At 42.4% G+C, this 25,957-nt stretch overlaps 2 protein-coding genes across 4 annotated transcripts in view; one reads left to right on the forward strand and one right to left on the reverse strand.

Annotated features, from left to right (window-relative positions):
- LOC112559327 (probable ATP-dependent RNA helicase DHX35) overlaps window positions 1–25,957 on the reverse strand; it is a 37,238-nt gene that overhangs the window by 1,036 nt on the left and 10,245 nt on the right. The window contains exons 22-23 of the mRNA XM_025230460.1: window positions 25,736–25,865; window positions 2,672–2,825 (exon numbers count right to left, since the gene is read on the reverse strand). Coding sequence (XP_025086245.1) covers window positions 2,672–2,825; window positions 25,736–25,865 — 284 coding nt within the window. The remainder of the gene's footprint in view (window positions 1–2,671; window positions 2,826–25,735; window positions 25,866–25,957) is intronic.
- Window positions 11,148–17,906, forward strand: LOC112559329 (probable G-protein coupled receptor B0563.6). Of its 3 annotated transcripts, none has more exons than XR_003098321.1 (4): window positions 11,148–11,601; window positions 15,674–16,192; window positions 16,501–16,760; window positions 16,973–17,100. XR_003098321.1 is itself a non-coding variant. In XM_025230467.1 (4 exons), exons 2-4 carry the CDS (start codon window positions 15,719–15,721, stop codon window positions 17,327–17,329), a joined length of 978 nt encoding a protein of 325 aa, XP_025086252.1. In that variant the 5' UTR covers window positions 11,148–11,601; window positions 15,674–15,718; the 3' UTR covers window positions 17,330–17,906. The 3 variants fall into 3 exon arrangements, 2 of the variants coding, with proteins under 2 accessions (XP_025086252.1, XP_025086253.1); XM_025230467.1 differs by having other exon boundaries at window positions 16,501–16,647; window positions 16,973–17,906; XM_025230468.1 differs by lacking the exon at window positions 11,148–11,601 and adding an exon at window positions 14,386–14,923 and having other exon boundaries at window positions 16,501–16,647; window positions 16,973–17,906.

A 25,957-nucleotide genomic window follows, 5' to 3' on the forward strand; every position in this document is an offset into this window, starting at 1 on the left:
TAGGATATTGCACGGTAACCATCACGGTAACATGACGATTGATTACCTCCAATCACATAAGACGATTTACAAGAATAAGAGGTTGACATTAGCAACTCCTCTATGCACTACTCACAACTGGTTCCACGGGATGCACACACAAACAAGGGCTTTATTCTTCTCTCATTGTTGCCAAAGTGCAGATGGCCCTGAAGAGTGCAGATGTGTGAACTAATGCTCCCCCTAGGCTAAGCCGGTCATCGGTAATCGGACAGCAAGAAAACCGCCATTGTACACTTCTGTTACTCCTCCTTGGCCAGGGGAGCTCACGAAACGCCACTCGTGTCGTGTCACGCGTTTAACGTTCCTGACGACTTCCGGATCAAAGGTTGACCTTCTTACTTCGCTGTCGCCTGACTGGGAGACAGGATGTGAATTTGCGCGCGCATGAATAAATCAAAAAAAGAATCAACACAGTTTTCATCAATTTCATAAAATGTAGCACTCTCATTAGTTTTATTTGAATTTTTCTGTTGTTGGCGGGGAGAGAGGTTCTCAAAAAGCCCAAAAACCCTTCGTGGACTGACCTCAACTCTAATTAAAGAGGTCACCGAAGACCCCGCTAATGCAATAGCTTCTCGCACATGTTCACGAGATGTTGCAAATTAGAGAACTTATCTTTGTGGAGTCGTCACCTCTTTCTAAAAGGTGGATGACACGTTTGATGAGAGTTATCCACTCACATCTGGATAACAAACGAAGCACAGTCTTCTGAAAATAATGTCGCCCTCGAGTTAGCCTTTAACAATGGAATTAAAACCTTTTTTTTTCATGCTAGGACTTAGATTGTTAACCTCCTTTACTGCGAATTTTTTTTAAAATGTTAGTTCAAACGGGTTTTAATGCTATAATGAAGATGATGACGTAAAGGGACAGTAATCTCCCTTCAATACGCAATCTTAAGCTAACTTTAAAAACGAATTTGCACGGAAATATTTTTTCCCGTGCGCAAAGACAATTTTAAGACATGAACAGAAGCTCAGTGAGAGTTATGAGCCTTGTTCTGACCGTGTGATGAGGTTTCACCAGGAGGTACCTGTACGGGTTTGACAACGATCAAGAAGGGGAGGTGACTCCAAGAGTAAAAGTATCAGTTTCGTGGATTCCTGAGGAGGCAAGTTCAATCGACAAAACAAAGCGAGGCGACAGTATTCTTCTAGAAACCCCTGTCAAAGGTCACGTGCACTTCTTCAATGAGTGATGACCTCTCCCGCTTTCTTCCTCCAAAAGCATAAACAAACTGACAGCGGATAAACATAAGAAAATGGACGAGATACGACCTCCGTTTCTATGGCCTCTCACGTGTTTCCGGGCTGAGGAAGGAGAGACAAACCGTCCTCAAAGAGTTAAAGACGCCATCAAGGGTTGAAACGAATGGAGCAGAAGGCTTGTACCACCACCCATCAGTCAGACTACCCGGAAGCCACGTGCACATGACATCTCAGGGCCGAGATTTATACAAGATGAACCACTCACACAACTGTCATACAGGCAGTTACGGGGTTTCCCTACAATGGGGAGATATATGGGTTGCCAAGGCTACTGCCAGGAGATATGCTACCATATGTCAACACTAATACATACTCTTGTCATTCTCCTTTTTTTTCCTCCCGAAAAGGGTCAGTGGATAGATGTAACTTCCGGCATCGTGTTTATGAATTATTTTTGGTAAATAATTGCTGAAAGTCCAAGACCTGCACTGTATAAGTGACTGGATAACTGTGAACTGTGTGGGGATGAAGTTCACACGGCACGTTTGAAGACAAGAGAGGAAAAGTTAATAAACAAAGTTAACACTGGCGTCTGTGACCATTATCTTTAGGATTTCCTAAACGAGTACAAACTCCATCTGAGTGTCAAAGAAAACATTCAGCAACAGCGCATCGTGTCCTGTTTGTTTGCCATAACCGAGAATGGCTTCTTTCCTTTTTGAATTCAGCTCATGCAAATGATGCTATTGTTAGAAATACCACCCTTTCGTCACTTCCTGTTTTCTCCACAAATCCAGGTGTGCTTAAGAGAACAACATTAATATAAAATCTCTTGTGCCTTGTTGTCATAAAATACAACCAGAATATATTTTTTGATACTTTATGTTTATTTCCAGCGATTTTCGCTGAGCGCTCGTGTTGTGCATTAAGAGTTATACTCTAACCTTTGACTGTAATCATTCTGAAGTCTGTTTAAAGTATTACAACGATTACATTAGGACAACACTAACTTCTGAAACGATTCGAAAAACTATAAGGACAGAAACGACAGTCACGATTCCGCTAGGACAGAAAGTACTATAATGATTTTGTTAGGACAGAAAGAATTGTAAAGATTACATGTTCAGATAGGTCTGTAATGATTACTTTAGGTTAAAAACGATTTTATTAGGACATTATTAGTTTTGATAATCATTTCTTTACCAAACTAACCATTCATGCACTAAATAATACATTTGTGTGTACATATATAATATATACACACGTATGACTATTCATATATATATATACAGGAGCGAAGAAAACTTTGTTTACACGGAAATAGAAAAAAAGGTTAGATAAAATAATGAGAGAGAGAGAGAGAAGAGGAAGGATAGAAAACAAAGGAAAGAAAACAACCAAAATGAAGAACACGAATATACCACTGTGGTTGTTCCTCGTTGGAGAGGACTGACGAGGGATGTATGTACAGCTCGTGGCCGTCTCTCACCGTCCTGTAGACCCCCGTGTAGTGCAGACGAACAGCGTTGGCAAAGAAGGCCGCCGTGATGCACCGCCGCAGCTTGAGCACATCATCTGTAGAGTTGAATGAACACTTTAGAAACGACACAGGTAGCAGCAGAACTGCAGAACAAAACAACAGAAATAATAAAAACGAAGAAATGAGATTATTTGTTAGATGGGGTTAGATGTGCGTGAAGATTCACGTCCGTTGCACAACTCGTTCAAGTCTCTAGTCTGTAGTGATGCAGCTGGGACGGGAGGACAAGGTTGTATACAGAAGTTTACCTGACATCTTGGATTACCTGTACCTTTCTCCGTGCGATGCTTACAAGTTTTAAAGAGCAAAAAAAATCGTTGTGAGTACACATATCTGATTTCCACGCACGGCAAACAAATTCTCTTTCTCTCTTGTGTAGACCCGGGTACCAGACAGAAGCCACACGAGGTCTTCTTGAATCAGATGTTTAATCATGCAAGTAGAAACAACCCATCACCCAGAAGCAGCATAAAACAACCAGAAGTTAACAGAATCTGCGCTTTTTAAAAAACCATAAAAAGGGGATTCAGGACACTAGCAAGGCAGGTTTTGTGCTTCAGTTTCCAATGGATCGCAAATCACATATTTCATTGAATTCTAATCTTACCCGCCGGAAATTACACGAGTTACCTCTACAGCTCATAAAACAACAGCCCACACAGAGAAGCCACCTGACTGAGATTTCTTGTGATAAAAACAACCCACAATGTCAGTGACAGTGAAAGCACAGAACCACAGGCAGTCGTTGCAGACAATCAACAGTCAATATGGCGGTGACAGTGTCACCTGTCGTACTACCAGGATGCATGTAAGCATGTCCTGCTGGACCACTGAGTGCCGTGAGACAGGCACCACTGTACTGCATGGGCGTGGAGGTGGTGAGTGGCGGAGATGCCAGGGGGGAGAGAGAGCACGTGACTGGCGACGGCAATGTCAGCGACCCAGTAAACAGACCGTAAAACAAACACACGATGCCATCAACAGGAAATAATCCCCGCTTCGCCGCTTATTTTAACGCTCGTAACAGACTGTGAGATGAACTATGTGAGGTCAGATTTTTATTATTAAAGAAAAGTATCATAGTTTTGGTCAGAATCAAATTGTGACCGACATGAAGTTTTCATGAAAACAACATCGGTTGAGACTAAAAGTTCCTCCAAAGCAACAACCTGTGCTTGTGAACTTTAATACCACTGCCAACTCCTGGCACTTTAATTCGGTAGAAAAGTAAAATTCGTGTTTTTCTTATATATATATCGACGTACGAAAGCCAGCCCCACAAACAGGTTTCGCACCCAGAGAAAAGTGTAAGAGTCCTGACACGAGGACTGAATCCATCACCACCCTCACCGCAGCGGCGACAAACAAACAAACATTTTATCACCACACTACCGGGATCTTCATCCTTATGTACCTCCCGATGTATTTTCTCATACATACTTTAAACTGAACTCTTTGCAAACTCGACCAGCAGAACTGTCATTTGAGATGGCAATGCTGACTGCTAATAGTACTCGTGTTGAAGATGATAATTATGTTACCAGTTCTACATCACCCTACACGCTGTGTATTACACTCGGAGACTCACCTGGCAGAAAAAAGAAACAGTTACAGTACAGGGGAGGGAGTGAGGAGGCAAAAAGATGAGTGAGGTGTCTTTCTTTGTTGGCAACTGTAATGAGAAGGGGATAAAAGAAACAAGAGATTGCCAGCTGTTGTATGGAGGAGAGCCTGTAAAAAACCTCAGTATCAAGGCGGTTGCCAACAGCTTCTATTTTGGTTTTTGCGGCAACATCTTGCAGTTGTGATCCCGTGATGTCGATCATAAAAAATAGTCCGCAAATAAGGGCAATGCATGTACATGAACAATTTGCGACCAGCAGCACGCGGACTACTTTAGACATGGCGCCTGCTCCTCGCTGCCAGCCTGTCCACCCTCATCACTCTGACCACAACATGAGTGGTGTTCAGGGTGGACTGGGAAAGGTGGTCATGGGGAAGACTCAATCTGAATCGGTATTTTAGGCCGAGCCAGCAATGAAAGCTTTATCACGGCAGATGCCACAGACTGAACCGGGGACAGAAACACACATAATATACACACAAACATACACACACATGTACCAACACACACAGAAACACAGATAAACGCGCACGCACGCACACACACACACTATTTTCCTCAAAGTGACCATCACACACAATATGGAGTGGATGGTGGGAGATGTCGGATGGTTTCTTCCTCCTACCAGAAAATGTCTTTTTTCTCGTCTTCATCCGCTCTTGTCCGCCTTGCAGCAGGGACCGACTTTCTGTCGTCTGTGAAGAATTCATGTTCTCCATGCAAAAACTATTACATGGCACCTCATTTCTCTGACAGCGCAGTGTCTTCTGATTGGCGCAACACGACACCAATATCCTGGCTCATCTTGGGGGCAACTATTAAAATCTGGCATTTCTTCCTTCTCCACAACCTGTCTTCATACACAGAAGTCACGCACAACAGTGTCTTTGAAGCCGGTAAAGGAGGAATGAGTTGTGAGTGAGCTGTAAACAGTTAAAGACAGAAAGACTGACAACAGACTGTCAGACAGGAAGGCTGGTAGTAGACACTCAAACAGGACACGAAGAACAGTGTCAGATAGTGCGAGTGGAGCAGTGTAAGAAAGGGAACGAGAAACTAACAGGGCGAGTGGAACTTGTAAGCGGGGCGAGTGGAACATTGTAAGACAGGACAGAGAAGTCACAGGGTAAGACAAAAGAAGAGGTACAGATTCGTCAGTATAAACAAGAGGTACAAAAGATACAAGATACGAGGTACAAAGCAGAATGTAGACAGTGTGAGACAAGTCTGGAGGTACATGGGAGGCCCACTATTCCCCATGTACATAGTCAACGATGTAAACCAGGTAAGTAGAATAAGACGAGAGTGACTAAGCCGACACTGTAAGACAGAACAAGTACTAACAATATAAGACAGGTCAGGGGTCGTTACCTGTAATAATACTAACAAATCTAGAAATCAGATAAAAAGTTTTCACTCCAAGCAGAATCCTACTAACTAATAATCATTGTGTTTTATTATGTTCTGCCATGTTCTGAGATCAGCAATATAAACACAGTTACAACCTAAGAACGAAAAGCATTCAAGTCACGAGCCGGCAATTCCAGTTTTGACCTTTTGGCGGGCGGGTGGATGTCAAAGGAAATATTTTGATGTGCACAAACAACTCAAGAAAAAAAATGATTCGATACAAATGAAGGAGAACTGAGTGAGTGAAATTTCTTACATAAATGCACATGCACGAAAGCGCTAGCACGCGAGGGTGGCTGTGTCAGTGTGTGTGTGTCTGTGTCCCCGTGTCCTTGTCAACCTGTATCTACTCACATTTATGTACACGCTGCACTTACTAACTCCCTAATCAGAAAACACACGAATCCCACTCTGACACCAGTGACCTCTGCTTCGACACTAATGACCGCCCTCCTGACAAGACAACCATGTCCCAGTGAGGTCTGCATGTCCATCCGGGTTCGTAAAGCGAGTTTTTCTTCCTAATGCTTTATTTTAAAGCTTTGTCAAATCCGAGCAGGGATAACATCGGGATGGCAGTCACGTGACATACTGAAGACCCCGGGCAATAGGATGAAGAACTGCGGACTCAACACGTGACTAGTGTGTAGTCTGATATCGCTTCTCGACGTCTTTGTCCGTTTAGCAGCGCCGCCTACAGACAGTCCAGATGGACCTGTCCATGGTCTTGTTTTTCCGCCTTGGCGCTTCCCGACACATGGACTATTATCCGGGTCTCAAATCACCCTTAGCAACAACTGCCAGGCTCTGCACGGCCATACATATGTAGAGAAGGTTTCTGAAGACGTGACGAGCGACGACATTTCGACTAACAGCGACGACAATATTCATCGGCAGTGATTCAATGATCAGCGCTAACTCCAGATAAACACTTAGTAATATGAGACTGGATCCGCAGCAAAAAATTCAAACACAGCAAGGAGTTATAATTATTTCGCAATAACGATCAGAATCGAACAGATGCTCAAAGGCAAACGACTAACATCCTAAGAAAAAAAGTCTACTAGATAAACAATCTTGCGTAAACGAATGTGGACATGGACGCACTTAAAAGTTTTGCTGCGGTCATCAGATGTCAAAGCCATGGCAAAACTGATTTTATACCTGTCCATCTGCAGCCTACTGCCCGCGCCGTGAACCGCCCTCACATTAAGTTTAGCCGAGTCAAGAACAAACTTCGCCCTGCTCAGCCTCCAGAGAGACGGAGCATGCCATCTTAAAAAAAAAACCAACACACCACAAAACACAAACAAAAAATAAAAAGATTCTGCGCAGCAAGCACGCAAATGCTGGTCACGTGCAGGCGCCGACAAGATGTGAATGCATGCACTTTATCAGAAAACTGTCGTCTTTATTTTTCCTCGTATTTCTTGAATGAGGAAACAATGCTCGTACTAAACATTTTAAAATGGTGTAATTTGTTATCATGGATTGATTCAAGAAAGTTTTGTACAGTAACAGGTCATGGGACAGAGTGCGGCAGGCAGGATCGAGAGAACCTGAGACATTAACGACAGTCTAACAACAGAGCTAACTGTTAACACCCCCCACAAAAACAAACAAAAACAAACAAAAAAACAAACAAACAAAAAAACAAACAAACAAAAAACAAACACAAACAAAAAACAAACAAACAAAAAACAACAAACAAATCCCAAGGTTCAGTTAGCACCAGCTTGTGTCACTGACAGGCTATCTGGCAAGGGAAATAAACTGTCAGCATTGTCAAAGACCCTGAGAAACCATTTGCATCATGGAGGGGAAAATGCAAGCAGGGGTAAAAACAAACCCCCCTGACATCCGATAACAGCCCTCGACAGAGAAAAAGCCAAAGACCAGAGGTGATCCAGAATAGTGTCGACGCCAATCGCGCTGACTGGAGTGAACCACACATGGAACCGACTGGCAACAAACCGACTGACAACAACACTTGGCTCTATTCTAAAACGAGGCTAATGCAATCCCTTGTCATCTCCATGCGAGACCTGCACTCTGACAGCAGACTTGCAAAAGATATGCAAATGAGAAGATACCGGAAGATCTTGTTATATCTGTTGTAATGAGAAAGTGCGAGGGAAAAACCCTCGAGCAAGAGGACCTCAGGACTACAGCCAACAAACCCAAACTGATGGGGCCTCTTCTCGAGGTCGTCAGCACTTGCAGCAACAATCCTGGCGAGCGAAGGCAGTTGGTGGCGCAGTGGCAAAAAGCGCCCGTCACCACAACGGTGAAAATCAGACGTCGGGAGTTCGTATCTCGGTTCCGAGATATATATATATATGTTTGTTTCTCCGAATAGTCTGATTATCTCACTTCTGTGTCCACCTGATGCCTACACCTAAAATGATGTGCTCGTGTACCTTCGTCCCCTGAAATACGGAAGTCTGGTTCTGACTGATAATGGCAGCGAGCTCCATAGTTTAGGTCCATGCCTAACCGTGTGGTGCCAATTTTCAGCAAGTGTACGATAATGTGCCGACAAACGAAGGTTTATAGACAGAGAAAAGACAGCCTGTTAAACATGGAGGCAGGAGAGGAGCCACAGCATATGGTAGCCAGCGTGTTAGTCAGTGAGAACATATAACGGTAATGCCTCTAGAGGCGGCCACAGGGAGTTCAGGTCAGTGTCCTTCAACTCACACAACTGACATCGAGTTCTCACCTGTGACAGGCTCATCTTCCACTTGACAATAGGCTAAGGATGACAAACATCATTTGCTGTTCTCACAGGCACATTTCATGGCCATTATAACACCTTTGGTCTTTTCATATTTAAAAATACAATTTATACCTTGTTCGTGCGCTAAAGGAAATGAAGAATTGAAAAAAAGGAAATGAGCAATAAGACTACACAAAATGATTCAAATGAAGAATGAAGACTCTCAGAAAAAGAACGAAACAAAAAACCGATGATACTTAGGAAAACAACAAAAAATGAGAAATGTGAATACCTTGGAAAAGCTCAAAAAGAAGAAAGAGGATATTCATGGAAAAAAACCCCTGAAATGAAGAATCAGGATATTTTAGAAACAGAAGACAATTAAAAATATTTTGGAACAAAACAAATAAAATGACAGGACAGAAACATTTCAAACTTTAACGTCCAGTTTTCACCGTTATCGCTTCCGTTGGTGGACATGCGTGGCAGGCTGTTTGCTTTTTTGAACGGTCGCTAGTCTCTAGTAGCTTTAGACCAGAATGTTCTCCACGTCTGGTGGTACAAAGGGTATCTGACAACAACTCCAGTATTTATGAAGGAATTTCCGCTCGGAAATACCAAGCCTTTCATTTCTCGATGCCGTAAATAAGCGTAAGAAGAAGCGATGGGTCCATTATGGAAATCACAGCCACCGGAAGCCGAGATAAAGTCTTAGTTGTGTGATGGCCACACGCAGCTTATCAAGAAAAAGCAACAGTTTTTCAATGAAGAAAATGAGAGGTGAACACAATGCAGCAGAAATAGCTGGCTGACAAATACAAGAATGAAACGGAAGTGTTCATTTTGCCGGCAATCAATGTTCCCTGAAAGAAGCCTGTCGAGGGAGAGGGAGTTAAAGTGCAGGAACTGCAGCTGACTGTTGCCTTGATTGTCACGATGAACACCGCAGCTGTGGGATGAGAGACAAACATCACCGACTGCCTGCTGACAATACCACCAACGTATCACGAGTCACACCCAAGTCTCATGGTGGCTAGGAAGGAGCTAAAGGAACCAGAAGTATTTCAATTACATGTCTTACTTTACATATTTATAAAAAAAAAAGGCAACACACAAAGATCTTATTACTAAAATAAGTATGCTTATATATATGCTTATATATATGCTTATACACATGTATCATCAGATAACTGAAATGAAACAAATATAAGCGATTGAGAAGGGGAGGAGGTGAGTTATCAATCAAGATATTGGGAACAAGGCATTGCTAGCAGACTCTACTAGACATTACCAAGAATAAAACAATTTTTCATGTAGATGTATTTCTATTGAAATCGAGGAAAAATTAATCTGGTCGTATTCATTCATCCTCTTTCAAGAATAACGTTTGTTTAAAAACAAAACTAGAAGAAAAAAGGGAGTAAAAGAGGAAAGAGGAAAATGACAACGAAAGAGTGAACGACAAAAAGAAAAAAAAAAAGGAAAGAAAGAATAAAATTATAGCCGAGTGAATCAAAGAAGCAAGACAGACAGCCGATCTACTATAAGATATAAAGAGATTACATTAAGCTTCAATATCACTCTTTTCCCCAGTTGGCGGTGCCGGGTAATCCAGTCTACCCATACAGTGTAACCCAACTTCTGCTGTCCACCCAATATTTCAGCGTATCACAACATTATTTGTCTTCTCAAAGGCAAACAAAAAATATTTTTGTTCAAGTGAAAAAAAGAGGAGAGAACGAAATTCTTTAGCGATGTAAAACCCTGCGTGAGTAGTTGACACGGAGCTGCTCCTGCTGGCTCCTTCCACCGGTGAATTATCCGCCACCCTGACCATTGCAGGGGTCATCCCTTAACCTTTTCAGGTCGTTGTGTTTTTTTTTCTTGAGGTCAACTTAACATGAGGGCGGTGCCCGTCTTCTCTCCTCCCTGCCTTACCTTTCCCAAACCTCTGAGTCGACTGGAGGAAGCTCGTTGCGCTAGTCGAGCATTGAACCAGGGCGCTCCTAGTTTGGACGCCAGCGCTGTAACCACGTGGCTATCCACTGCCCACACCCTGACTATACCGCGAGAGTAAACCTCTTTCAATGGAAGACACATTCTCCTGAAAGATCTTCTGTAGTAAATTCTCACAGAGTGTAAAAAACTGGATGTTACAGAGCGTTAAACTGCGAAATACAGCCGACTAAATTATTCTTAACAATGGGAAGAGTGAAATTGCTCAATGATCTGTTTATTACACATTTTAAGGGGTGGCTGTCTTAAAAGCTGCTCATGAAGTCTATTACAGGATAGAAAATATTTAGTTGACAGAAGACCACATATGTCATCAGTAGTAGCACAGTAACAAACATGGACGTAGATTGTTTCAATCGTTAATAATAATAATAATAATAATAATAATAATAATAATAATAATAATAAAACGAATTGACGCGCTAACAAACACACACACACACAGAATTCAGAACATGTTTGTGTGTGTGTGTGCGCGCGAGACTCTGTGCGGCAAAAATGTGTCCGTACATGAGTGACTAATGTGTAAGTGCGCGCGCGAGTGTAAGAAAGAACCAATAAATATGTGATAAAACAAGGAGGGATGCGTTAAAACCTCGTTAAAAGAACTATAATCGCAATCTGAAATGTTCAATCTCTTTTAACAATATTCCCTGCACACGAATGTCCCTACACGAGGACAACCACTCTCCCCCACTAGCCATGACAGGGGAGGCTATTCTGCCTGAGTTTCGCTTGTCTCCCCCACGTCCCCCTCCCGCACTGCTGCACAGCAGGCAACAGGTGGTGAGCGGGCGGGTGGCGGCGCTGTGCAGCATCTACCTGTGACTGGCTGCTGATGGCGGTGAGGGCGTCGTTGCCCACGTCTGGCGGCCAGTCGCACAGCTTCACGCGCCGCCAACAAAATCTTTGCCACAAGCACGCGGCCATGACAGCGGCTCTCTGAGCTCCGTGTCACAGGTACCCTGTCTCCAACACCAACACCAACACACCCGGCACCACGACTAGACAGCCAGCTTCTCCGCACTGCCACATGGCAACAGTAAGTTCTCTTATTTAACATCTTCCACAGATTATCTTCAGTATGATGGTAACTGGTGGGTAGATGACTGGGACTAGTAACAGACTGCGTGTAGATGATATAACGAGGGATAATTATGTTGGTGCCACAATTAAAATCATTTTTTAAACTTGATTGGAAAAGGCGATAATAATTTACAAGCAGCAAATAAATTTTGATAAGCCATTAGAAGCTGAATTAAAAAGTATCGTACTACTAATAACAGTTTTTGAGTATCTTTCTCCACATTTAAGAATAATAAACAGATTTTCTGTTTGTATATTTCCACTAAAGCAGAGACACAATTTTAAAAAAGTATAAATAAAATAAAATAAATATACAAATATAGAATCAAAATAAATAATACACACAAAAACGAAGACCGAAACCGTCAAAAGGCTGTGAGCTGTTCAACACAATGTTGCTGTAGAATTGAATGAACGAAAAAAGTACGCAAAAGTCGATAATTATGAAGAGGAAACATATTTGCTAGAAGTCATGTCGTATAAATTTTAGTTTGTTGTGATCGCCAGAAGAATAAGTACAACGTGAACTGATAGACACACTCCTGAAAAATGTTCAACACAAAACTTGTAGACTGAATGCAGCACTACAGACACCAAGTCCAGACACACATCCTGCCACACAGACTTGCTCAGGTCCGCTTGTCACCACACACTGGCCATAAAAGTGCAAAACCTTCGCGGCCAATACTCCATTGATAGCCTCCTTTCTGAGAGTGGTCAAGCATTACTGATAAGAAACACTTTTTCCATGTTTCCGACCCCGAGTCTCTCTTGCCTCTTTCTCAAAACCGCCAGCTTGCCAAACCATTCTTTCCTAAATTTATTCATTGCACTTTAAGGCAAGACCCTCCGCTACCCCTCCTCCCACAACCCCCAGTCTCTGGTATTTCTCAGGACTCAGCATCATGCTTAGTGTCTGGCAACTAATGTGTCTTAGCAGCTTTCTCTGGAGCTGTTCATTTCCTCGTTATTGTCCCTGTACTGCTTCTGGGAATAACAGAGAATTATGTCTTCACGCTAGATGGCGCTCGCTGCTTGATGCTGGCCAGCAAACAGTGGTTGTACTCCGATATTGTATCAGTGTGGACAGTGATCCATGCTTAATTTCGACTAGTCACACATACTGACATCGTACTCCTATCAGAACAAGAATGATGAATATAAATGACGACGACGACGATGATAAATTTGATTTATGTAGCTCTTGACCTTACCATCATAGACCGGTTCAAAACGTTTATAAAAATTAAAAACAGAAAATAATAACGGAAGCAGGTTTCAGCCTTGAGTGCCCCGGTAGTTAGCTGCTCGTGTTGATAATGTGAATACATCAGCATTGATGCGGTCTTCAGCCTCGCCATTGCGTGAAGTCAATAAACATCTGCTTCGACAAGTAGCTGACAGTTATTACAGTTATTTGTATGGAAGCTCCTCACAGTCTTCGTTGGAGTGGCCTCTCTTACTAGAGCATCACTCTTAGCTTCCTGGGGGTAGATGCTCAGTGTCAGCCATATTAGACCTACTTTGATGGACAAAGATTGCTGTGACATCTCAACATTCAAACATAAAAGTAATCAGTTTGAAATGGACACTGTCGGTGGACAGATAGAGATGTAAGTAATGGCAAGATGGCGCAGATGTGGCAAAGAAATAAATGGTCCACACACAGACATTTGGCACAGACAGAAATCAACTCAGAGACACAGCAAATGGTGCAACAGATGCACAGGTCAATAGTTGACACAAAACTTGACACAAACTAACGGACAAAGGCCAAGAGAGACTGAGACAGTCGGCCCTCCTCAGTCAGGCTCAATGTGTCATGTCGGACAATATGACCGAACCATTTCAGTTTCGCTGGACGATAATAAACACTTGTTATTCTTCATCTCATACCCTCCCCTCTCCAACGGAAATGGAATTTGACATTTGTTCTGAACAAGTGAGGCTCGTTCTCATCTCAGTGGGGTTTCTCTATTCATTATTTTCTTTCCTCCGAAAAAAATGTCTGTAGGCAAAAGGAATATACAAGAGGTCGATGATGAAATGCGCCACATTGCATGGCTAGTGTTTTGGTGCATAGTGAATGTTTCTTCTGGCTTCAACTGGCGTGTGTGTGTCCGACATCTTGAATAATGTAGCGGTTGGATAAGTACACATGCGGAAATAGGCTGGTAATTTAGGTAAGATATTTTTGTGTTGAGCTGGGCTATGAGTTAAGGAATAAAAAAAAAACAAGACTGGTGTCCACAAAATAAATTCCGTGTCGAACATTTTCCGAGTGCTGTTGCATCCTAAGCCACAAGAGGCTAGTATCGCCAAGAATGTTTTCAGTAGGTGGAGTCCGGGTGCACAATGTTTTCACGATACAGCAACATGTGGTCTAGGTCGTTAGTACTTCGGAAATCGTTATGGGCACACGGAAGATTGCACTGGCTCGAGCAGCTGAGTACCTGAGAACAGGTGTATATTCAGGTAAGGACAGGTCTGTTTTGCTACTGTTGAAGCAGGTAGGTTATAAATCGTGCGACACCTGCCGGTGTGAGCATGGTCGTGGTGTCTTGGCTTCACATCACATTAAGAGGCAGTCTCTGGATTGTAACACCTGTTCACAGAGAAAGCATCGTCCGGGTACCTTACTCCGGAGGCTCAGACTCCACCCTCCCCTTCGTCACCCTTTCAAGTTTATTGCTTCTGAAGGCGGATTATTTAGCACAATGATAAGCCACTATCATATCTTCAGTTGAAAAAAACAATTATGGTCTTGGAGGAGAAAGGTCAAGTCGATGTTGAGAATGTAAGGCCGAAGAAAACTAAAATAATAAAACACATCCAGTCGACAAAGGAACCTAACCCCAACATTCCAACAGGCAATGAAGACTTTGGCCAAGGGATGAACAGAATGTCCAAAGAACCATGGTGTCTGTAGGGGAGACCACTGTTGTCTGGTAATCGAGACAACTCCCACTATGCCCAATAAAGTGTAGAAAGTGTGCAGCCTTACATCCAGTAGTCCAGTGACACTACGGGCCAGCAGACTCCAGGATGCGCCATGTCCGACTGCCGCCAGAGGTTCTGTAAACCAGGTCTCTATGGCTGCCCATCCGTCTCTCCGCCAATTTCCTGAGACATTCAATTCACTGCAAAGTGGAAATGTTTTCATTTTGAAAATAACCAGCCGATCGTTCTTTATTGACCGTCTCGTGGAGGGGAAGAGGACATGGCAACAACTGCAATTATCTGAGCGTCAACAAGGCGCGTGCACACAAAAGGTAAAGGTGAGTTCGTCCCTTAGACAGTGAGGTGTTAAAAACGGATATTTCTCCGATGTCTGCCTTTTTTTTTGTGAGGGCGGTGCCCATTCTCCCCTCACTTTTCTGTATCCAGCCCTCTATCAGGTTGAGCATTCATTCCCAGCAAGTCGTTCGACTACGAAAAGTTTGCTGCCCAGTGTATGGGCCAAGGATATATGACCGGAATCAAACTGGCAAGGAGTACTTTGCAGAATGCCATCAGCCGTACGTTAAAAAAAGTCATCGAGGGCCCGTTATCTGTGATGGAAACCGAAGCACACCACTTTAGTGATTGTCTCTAACGCTGAGATTTTCCAGAACACCTGTATCTTAAAACACCATGGCTATTGTTCTTGTGCCAGTCACCGCCATGAAGACACTAAAAGAACTTAGCTTCCTTTTTGTCTCTCGTCACAGTCACCGATAACATGCACTAAACCCAAAAAACTTTAAAGTCTATCTATCTATAAATTGTTTTATTATAACTTGCCTTTAAAATTATTGAACTCATAAAAAGCTACCAGTTTTGGCCAAGAACTTAACACTGATAAGTCAAGATGATATATAACAAGGATAACAAGATCCTTCAAACTATTGGAACCTCCTTGTTGGAAGCTTTTAACCCGATTACTTACCTTTCCGCACAGAGTATTAGGCGATGAAATGTGCGAGGGTCTGCTGTGACAAAATGACTGTTGCTCTTCCAAAATGTTTTCACAGCTTTCTGTGTTTCAGAGTTCGCAACCCTTTGGCAGCAAGTGAGTGATCGCGGCCATAACCATGCCGTCCATCTTCAACGTCAGCCAGTTTGACCAACCCTACGACTTCCTGCACAGCAGCACCAACAGATCCGACTACGACAAGTCAGTCGACATCCTGACGACGACTGCAGCTTCTTTTAGTCCATTTTTCGCCGAAAATACTTTCCCTTCCGCCCTCGACAACGACACAGCGTTGGTCAACTTTTCCGTCGGGAAACTTCAGGAGGGGAGGAACCTGACGAGCCTGCTCAGCAACCCCACCAACCTCCCCGTCCCCACGATTAGTAAATACGCCGTGCCCGTCGTCTGCGTCATGGGCGTCGTCCTCAACTGCCTCAACCTCCGGGTGCTGTCGGAGCGATGCCTGAAGGAATCGCCATACACTTACCTGTCGGCCATGGCTGTGCTGTGCCTACTCAACCTCGTTATGATCTTCATCCACAACATCTTCACGAACTTCCTCCTCATCATCCGTTTCAACTTGTCTTGGCTGGCAAGTGTCTTTTCAGCCCTAGTTTTACGCTCTTAGAAAAAAATATTTTCCTCTTCTCAAAAGTGTATCGCTCATGTTAGTTCACTTAGCACAAACTGATGTCCCACACACACGTGCACGCACGCATTAAACAAACACAGCCCTGACAGAAGCATAGAGCATAAGCGGGGGGTGGAAGGGAAGAAGTGGTGGTGGTGGTGGCGGAGAGGGGTCGAAGGTGCTTTACCCCGAGCCAACAGACATCAATGGCGGCCCTTAAATTTCATAACAGGAAGTACCCTACTATAACTGCACGGCCGTCTGTTCAGGTGTTCCAGATTTACATCTACTACCCAACCATCAACATCTGTGCCAACTCCATCATGTGGCTGACGACGACGCTGACTATCGAGCGCTTCCTCTTTGTGTGCTACCCGCTGTGGGCCCGCGCTACGTGCGACCGCCGTGCAGCTAAGGTACTGCGCATGCGCCACACCACGTGATCAACAACGTCTGCTTCATGCACATTTCCCTCCCGTAAATATGAAGACGTGGTTTGAATGGCGAAGAAGACAGTGTGAAAAGAAAGGTGGGCGAAAGGAGAGAGAAATTATTTCCTTTGTCAAAAAGAAATATAAATGTGGAACACATTTGGATGAAAATGGGTTTTATCTAAACATTTTCAAGAAGTAACTCGCCCCCCCCCCCCAAAAAAAAAAAAAAAAACCTGGTCTATGTTGACTTGACCATTATAAGTACTCGTGAATCCGGGCACTGTACGTGCATGACCACGTGTTTCAGATGAAGGTCTGCATCATCGTGGCGCTGCTGACGTTGCTGAACATTCCGCGCTTCTTCCTCTATCGCCTGGTCCTGCTGAAGCCTAACAAATATGCCCCTACCAACACCACCTTCCGCCTCAGCAAAGCCTACATCGTCATTTCCTGGATCAACAGCGCCCTCATACAGGTAACTCATACCCTCATACAGGTAACTCACACAATTGAAGCTATTAGGCGACAAACATTGGGTGGAATATCTTATCTAAATCCTAATTTGTGGCGAGGGACTGGGTTGGGCAGAGAGACTGTTTATTCAAGGCCAAGGGGTGTAAACAACAATAATACATTTGGACAATTGATATTACAATTATGCTAACTTGCTTTACTGTGACACATCCCCGCCCAGCTGTTGTGATTGTTGAAATACATGACATGCTTTGCTTGCTTTATCTAGAAAGTTTTTAGTCGGCTAGAATAGGCTGTGTTGGGTCTGATTCACTGTCGCATCTGGAAAGAAGAGGACAGTAAGCAAACTAAGCAATTTTTTTCTTACATTGTTTTTGACGACGATGAGACCATAACTTGATGGCCAAAATAGAAAAAGAAGGAGAAAAGTATTCTTTCTAATTTTAGCGGAAATTGCTAGAAAACTACAGCCTCTGAATGAAGCTTCGGCAGACGACAATATTAGGCGGCTTCGCTGAGCAGAGAACTGGACAAGGTTCCCAGGGCGCAGACAGCGTCATTGCTTTGATTTAGATGGTTGCCCTACCCTCGGCCAGCCTTTCATATTATCAGAACTATTTTAAGCACTCGTTCTCTATATCAAGGCTAAGAATGGCTTCATAAGTGGGCAAGACTGCAAGCAAGCTCACTGGCTGTCCACAAAGACCATTAGCTGATCCATACATCAGGGTTGTAAGACTAGAAGGTGTCAGTATTATTATAACCCTTCCAACCGCTACATCCCCATTTCCAAATGCTACATGACCACATGATCAAGTGTTATATGCCATGGATAAGAAAACTAAGCTTCATTTGCCAAGTCTGTTCAAAAGTGCTATCGCTTTAAACAAGAAATATCTGGCAGAAACATGTTTTTCTTGGTGACCAGTTGTTTCGATCTGCGGCCATCAGGTAGCATTTGGAAATGGTGTAATACTGGCCGTGTGGTCCTATAACTCTCTTGGCGCGTAATCGTAAAATATTATATTAGAGAATTAAAATTATACATGGGAAAAAACAAGAAAAAAATACTAGAAAAGAAAATTATGCATACCAAACCACAAACATTTAATTCTAGTCGAATGTAGACTATTTTTAACGCTTTAATTTTAATTTAGTTTTTGGTTAGAGTGCGATCTCTGAGGAAGTATATTATGGTCTGTAATAAGAGCAGGCTTCTTTTTATTTATCTCTAGTACATTAGGAATATTCTTTAGGGCGTGATGTCGCGGCATGTAGCACCACGCCTTGCCCTTCTTCAGATGATGGTGTAGAGCTCACGTCCCCCAAGCACCACCCGTCGCACTAGCTCTGTGTCACCCGCTGGCGATTCTGTGTGTCACCAACTCCTACCTCGTGTTTGCCGTGCACCGCGCGCGGCTCGTGCGCAAACGCATGCACATCCGCAACAACATGGAGGCGGAGTGGAGCCGGGAGCAGAGTCGCCTGACCATTACGCTCATCGCCATCGTCTTCTCCTTCATCGTCTGCATCATGCCGTCGGCGCTGAGCGACCTGCACGTGGCGTACGCCATCTTTGCTGGAGGTCAGCCCACGGACGTGTTTTACAAGTCCAGCTTCTACCTGAACTTGAACACGACCTCGAACTTCCTCGTCCTCTGCCATATGTCCTTCAACTTTGTCCTCTACTCGGCCTTCAACGACAAGTTTCTGTCGGTGCTTAAGCGCATGTTCAAGCGCTGGGTGGAGGCGCTGACACGGAGACGTCGCCATGGCAACTGCTGCCGAGCAACGCTTCGCCTCGACCACCGAACCATTTATGTCACCGACAACGCTAGGAAGCCCATCTGTGTTCGGAACAGCTCCATGTCCAGCAAAGACACCTCGCATGGCAAAACCTCCACGACTCAGACCAGCACATAAGTAAATGAAGATAGTCCCGGAACTGAGATTAGCTCCACTCCAAAGAAGAAGCAGTAACGGTCTAGTTAACCGGACAGATATGAACAAACATTTGACCACATTTGGTAAACGTTTTTGCATGATGGTTATGTAAAACTTATTACCCAACTCGGTTACACTTTCATTCGGTTAAGAACGGCCTTAACAGACAATCCTCAACTCGATGATCGAGGAGCAGTTTCTACAGATCGACACCGTTAAACGACAAAACGAAGGACAAGTGGCCAGGAAAGTGGATGATACAAGAATACCTGGACACCATAAAAGCTGTAAAAACAATGGTATTACAAGAAAGTACAGGAGCTTACTGTTGTCACAGGAACAAGAGACAACAAAATCGAAACCGATCAAGCGGATGTCTGAAGGCGAGACAGCCAATGAAGCGGGAGAGTTTGTAGACAAGACAGACACAAGTGATAGACACCTGCTAATACACGATGGCATCATGTGAACACAGATCTAACTTGAATGTAACGGACGTGCACTCATGTAACGACAGACTCCGATGTTTTTAGTTGTTTATGTACCAAGAGATTGTTCACAGAAGGAATGTCCTTCCCTTTCTTGGGGAACATTTAAAGACACTTTAGAGTGATTCTAATGACCAAACAAATTAACTTTACGGTGTAACACACTTATTGTGTAAGACACTTTATTTTTATCTACTGTTAAGTACAAGTAAGAATGGATGTGATGAAAGTATAAGTGTGAAAGGCAAAGAAATACAAGAAGCGAGCAGAAGGTAAAAAGAACTTCACACAGCATTAGATATATGAAAAGTTACTGGAGTGTGGCGAATGCTGGGTTTTGCCAAATGGTTACAGTTTTATCTCAGGAAAGTGTTTTATAAGTGTAAATGTTCTGCTCGTGAAAGCTATAATGTTCTGTCAGGGAAAAGCTCAGATACTGTGTGTTCTGTGAGGAAATCTTTCAAATGATCTGAATGTGGACAGCTGTTAATTTCTTGTTTGTGGAAACTGTAAATGTACATGGGGGAAGCTGTAAATGTTCTTCATGGGGGAAAGAACATTTTTAATGGTGTTTATGGGGGAAGCAGTAAATGTTCCGTAAAGAGAACACTGTAAATGTCCTGTACGAGAATTGTAAATGATCTCATGCGGAAAGTTCACATATTTCGTGGGGAAGCTTTAAATATTGTGTGTGAAAAGCAGTAGAATATTTTTGTGTGGTAAACTGTAATATTTTGAGTGCAAAGAATAGTAAATGTTCTGTCTGAGGAAGATGTAAAATGATTTGTGTGTGTGGGTGGGTGCGCAAGCGAGCGTTTAGACCTATAGATATTGCATAAAAAATTAAACTGTTCCATGGGCATGAAATATGGGTTCGTTAAAATAATTTTTGAACGGTCAGGGTAATGATACTTATTTGGATATATACAATATTCGTACATGAACCACATGGTGATATGTTTATTGCTATTACACAATTTGTCGTTTATAATCTATAATTTATTGTGTGTAATATACAACATTCACTACACATATACATGCACTCATGTGTGTCAAATGCAAACACCACACACACGAACGCATATTTGTCTGTGTACACTTGCAAGTATGTGCCAATACAGTATGTGAATGTCCAGTAACAAATATCATGATGAGCTAAACCTTCAACAGAGCCTGCCTGAGGGAGACTGTGTATTCATTTTGCGTGGATTTATAGTACCGTGGTTTATTGGCGGACAGTCGTTTGTCTGCTATCTTGAATCCTCTAGTTTTTCCGCAAGGATTTCCGTACCCTTATGACCTGGATCTTGTATTCTAACCTAAAAGAAAACAGGGGAGAAGGATTGTTTTCAGAGGGTCTCGATCACCAGCTGGACATCTATTTCCGCACAGACCTGTTTCAATATTTCAAAGGAACGTTTGCAATGCAGAGAACATATTGTCCATCATACTGTAAGTTTTTTTTGCTTGTTTGTTTTGTTTTGTTTTTTTTTTGTTTTGTTTTAATTAATGGTTTGAATAACAAGTTTTGTTCCAAGTTTCTTCACGCTCATATAAAAACTGAGCGGTACATTTTTCATCTTACATTGTAAAACGCAAGATATGGCGCTTAATATAGGAGGCAGCTTTTCCCCGAAAAAGGAAAATCGGACCTTGTCCTACGAAAGGGATCCTGAATCATCAGTTTGTGATCTCGGTGGCTGAATGCTTATTTAGTTGTTCAATGTTCAAGCGACAGCTGTCACATTTCTTGATCACTATGTTTGAATGTGGTCACCGATGATGTCTTTAGTGTTTAAAAAACGTATCGTTGCAAGGGATAGAAGCAAACAACACGAGAACCATCATCCAAGCATTATGGGTTTGTGTTCATCCTCTGGGATAGACTGTTCTTACGGTTACCGCTAAGTTTACGCGTGCTGGCTTCATCTCTTCAGTGTTATAAGTGACAGCAGCGTCCCCTGGCGTCCCATTCGTTACCACATTGTTTCCACTTGTTGCTTGTTCTTGTATAAAAGTGAGATTTCACCACAATGTACACCCACGCTTAAACTTGCTTGCTCAATAAAGGCTTGTTTCACTATCCTTTTGTGTGAAAAACGAGTGGATATGGTGTTAACTGAATGAATGGTGACTCGGCAGAATCACAGAGCTGGGTGCACGCACAGACGATACCGAACATCTACTGATGGTCAGTTCTCAGCCCTGAACATCTCAGCCACAGGGACTCTTTTGCGAGATTATCAATAAAGAAAAACTTCTGAGTGAAAAGGCCCTGGCCAACACTTTGCTTTATGTGACCAGCTGGCAAAGTAAATCATATTTCCAGACAAGAACAAGCACTCACAGGAAAGGTCAAAAGTTCAATGACGCGAGAGTGCTGTCCCATTAGCAACGCGCCTCGTTTCAAGTCCCGGAAGCCATGACAGACTAAATAATATTTTGAGAGCTACTCGGGAGATCAGGGCCGCACTAGCAAGACAAAATGTAGGGAGCAATGGCATAAAGTCTCACAACTCAAATTCTTTCTCCTTCCTGCTCCCAGAAGCTGAAGTAAATAAGTGCGGTGATGAGAAACGGACGAGATATAAAGCGCTTAAAAAAAAAAGACTCACAAAAAACTCCCAAAAACAAAACAAAACAGAACACCGCACACAAGCGTTAACAGAAATTATTAAGCTAGTCCTTTTAAACATGAAGGAAAAAATGAACAAAAGCATCAAGTGTGCCAGAGGCAGGGTCGGTGCTCATGAAGCTGTGCTGCACCCTAGGCGAGAGACAAGTGCTGTGCCCACCCTCCTCCACAACCCAGCCAAAATGTCACACACAAAAATTATAACACATTCAGCAATTAACTTATATGTTCTGATAATAAATTAAAGCAGAAAGTCGCACTTTCTTTGCTTGTTACTGAGTGAAGAGTTATTAAAGTGAAGCTGCCAAGTCATGCTCAATGTGGATACAGACACCAACCCAGCCAACATTGCTGTATTACTGACGCTGAAAATGTTTAATTAATTTCCCCTTAAAGACACTTTGTTAGTAAAATTGCAGTAAAATTCTGAATGACACTGCACATGTGGTACAGTATCTTATAACAGTCACCGGTCATTTCACCCCACTGCAAGTCAATTCGTCCCAGCATTGTCCATTTTGTCCCAAGACCGGAAAGTCAAATCGTCCCAAGCTGAAAAGATGAATCGATCACCGATGAAATAAGTAGCTGTTAACATCAAATATTACCAAAAGAGCCGTGCGTAGTTCGAACAATATAGATACACATGCTCAGCCGCCAATAAGATTAGCCACCATCTTACCAAACACAAATGGTCGCTTGGCAATACGCTTGCAAAGAACGTATCTTACAATGGCATATAAACATGATTGTTTTCTTAAACAATTTTTTAAATTAAAGAGATTTTGTCATTATTTTACTGTGAACTTGAATTTTTAAATTTTCTTATTATAATATGCACAGACTTCATTCACATTGCTGGGACGAATTCGCTTTCGCTGTGGGCCGAAATAACTGCTCACTACCTCTTATAATTTTTATTGGACAGTGAAGATTCAGAACTTCTTTAAGGATTAGTTATAAGCTTGGAAAGCCTTCCTATGCTGTGTGTCAGCTCGCAAATCAAACCTCGACAATCCTCACTGGTATTATGTCAGCTTAGGTATTGTATTCAAAACCTCATTTGAAGAAAGACAACTAATCCTAAACGTCTCATTATCTCAAAATTTTTAGATAAATGGCTAGCAGATATAGATACACATAAATGACTAGAATAATCATTTTCCCAACATCATTCTCAGCTTATAGAAAAAAAAGCAACTCGATAATCATCTTCACGACCTCCTCAGTGTTTGTGTCATTTATGGCACCGTTCTCTCTGAGCTCACTCCTTTTGAAACATGTAAAACAAGGAAATATGAAGGGAAAGAAAGACCTGGAAAAGGCAAGAGAGAAAGTAAAAAGAGATAATGAAGCTATTCTACACAGCTTCGATGACTTGAATGAATAGACGTTAGGGTATTCGATAATAAATCATAAAGAAACCGGAAAAAGACGAGAACGGCGACAAGTCAGAACATAAAACTTAAAAACACAAACAACCGTTTACTTTCATTTATCTGTCAGACAAGGCAAATATTGCCTTCAGATGGAAAGAAAAAAAAAGAACCGCCGTAATTTCTAGTTGGCTTTATATGTAAATATCAAACTCAACCATAGGTGAATTAAATTCAAATGACTTATCAATCAGTACACTATACTGACGCCTGAGGAAGCTTTCGGTTCATTACCTTGCCTTTCGGCGCGTGTGTGGACAGGTGTTTGTGTGCTTGACCACTGTAGGCATTCAACACAAGTGTACCACAGCGTGCGATGTGTGCGTGTGAGATGTGGAGGGAGGGGTAGGAGGAAAGGATAACACTCCGCAGACTTGCACTTTAAGAGTAATGGGTATTGTTTCAAGAAATATAGCTTTTTTTTTACATCAGTGCTTTATATTTCACACTTAAAAATAATTCCTTTTCTCTACGTCATCTCTTCCTCGATTCAAAAGTCGCCATGATCCTTCTATAACTACGAATGCATCACACTCCACCTCACCCTCCATCTCATCTCGATTCCCCCAAAGTATCCCATGACTCCATGGCTTGCCTTTTTAGACTTGCAGTGCGTAGGATTTCGTGGCGAGGCGAAAAAGCCTCGACTAAAAAGCCGCCTTTATGCTGTGTTCGTGACGAAGTCCTCAATCTTATAATGCAGGCGTGACCTCCACAGTCATAATTATTCCAAAAATCTTTTCTGCAGTGCATCAAGGCTTCAGCAAAAGTTTCCAAAATCGAGGTCTTGACGACATATGTACGCCTATCGTGGTGTCCTTAAAGTGGATATGGCATCATGGGAGTTTGAAAGGCAAACATACAAGATTGATATGGCAAACGCATGTTGCACTTTTTTCGGCACGATCTAAAGAATTGTGTACGTTAGTATCTATGCATATATGCAAGCATGCATATATGGTTTGTAGGTAGCTTAATGAGCAATTAGATAAAGATAGTTTTCTACTTCTTCAAAAACACTTCTGTACACGATATTAGACTTTTTATATTTGCTTCCGTTCTTTGCAGTTAATATGAGTTGCAATTTTGTTTTTTAATTTTTTCTTTCAATCTGAGACCTAAAAGGCTTTTCTGCGTTCTACACATTTAAATATCTGGATTTTGACAAACAGTAATTTTATTTGTTTTTGATTTCGTTTTTTAATCTGCGGCCCTCATAAAAATGAGAAAGGAGAGAGAGAGGGGCGGACTGTGACAAAGACATGTTTACATCAACAGGAAGCCAACAGGAAGTTAGAAAGTTTGCGCGCCGTGACTGTAACATTACCGCTAGGGGCGTCGCGAGAGTTTCGCACGATGTCTATGGCTTAGCATACGAGCCACAAATGCAACTTGGCGACTCCCAGAAGAAGATTATAAGCGGTGTGGATGACTGATGGATGAGAAAATCCGGCTTTTCATTAATAAACCAACTAACGACTCCTTGAAATCTGTTTTATTTGTGTCCTAGTGAGTAAATGTTCTCTAGTGTAGAGAATAAAATTAGACTTATTGCACGCTTCGCATGCTGTTGCCATGCACTGTAATAGCCGTGCCCAACTTTACAAGAGGAACACCCATATATCCGACTTTTTCTCCCTCAAATAAATAAAACAGCCAATAATCTAAGCAGTTAAAAGCAACTCAGCCCTCCTCACTGCTTAAAAGCTCTTCCACTAACTTGAACAACGTAAGTAATGTATGTGTTTAAGGCCAGGTTATGTTTTACATTGTGAATGGAGTGGTAGTGGTGATCAAGGTCTTTTCTTCAGATTTCTGAACTTAGCATCTTGCGATGAAGTAAAGCCAAAACCCTTAATAAAACGCACTCTTAATGCAAACTTAAGTATCTACAATTATCAAATAGAAAGAAAATCTGCAAAAGAGTACAAGTAAAAAGAAAACAGAAAAATTGCAAAAAGAAAGCATGTGAAAAGGAATCTGAAGTTTGAAAAACCGACCTGCCATGCCAATAAGTATCTCTCTCACCATGTCATTCTACATTTATCACCACACTTAAACACAAAACATCATATGCTGAAATAAAGACAGACCTTGGCATGAGACAAGCGGCACCTTGAACTTGAGTAAGAGTCGTTTTAGTTGCTCTCGAATCTCAATAGCTCGCTTAAGACCTTTGTAGTTCAGGAAATGTTCACTACACCACTTGGAGTTCTTGCCAAACTGCACAAACAACCAGGCTGTCATCGGGATTGAAAAAAATATATAATTTTTTTTTTGTACTTACGAGAGCAAAATATTGTGTATAACCGACA

Source organism: Pomacea canaliculata, linkage group LG3 (genome assembly GCF_003073045.1).
Source record: "Pomacea canaliculata isolate SZHN2017 linkage group LG3, ASM307304v1, whole genome shotgun sequence".
NCBI classification, from domain to species: Eukaryota; Metazoa; Mollusca; class Gastropoda; order Architaenioglossa; family Ampullariidae; genus Pomacea; species Pomacea canaliculata.

Bases quoted from the DNA above. Each gene is read 5' to 3' on its own strand.
- LOC112559329 (XM_025230467.1), top strand. From the start codon at position 15,719: ATGCCGTCCATCTTCAACGTCAGCCAGTTTGACCAACCCTACGACTTC. The intron at 16,193-16,500 runs GCAAGTGTCTTT...CCGTCTGTTCAG, and splicing joins GTTTCAACTTGTCTTGGCTG to GTGTTCCAGATTTACATCTA. The intron at 16,648-16,972 runs GTACTGCGCATG...CACGTGTTTCAG, and splicing joins GCGACCGCCGTGCAGCTAAG to ATGAAGGTCTGCATCATCGT.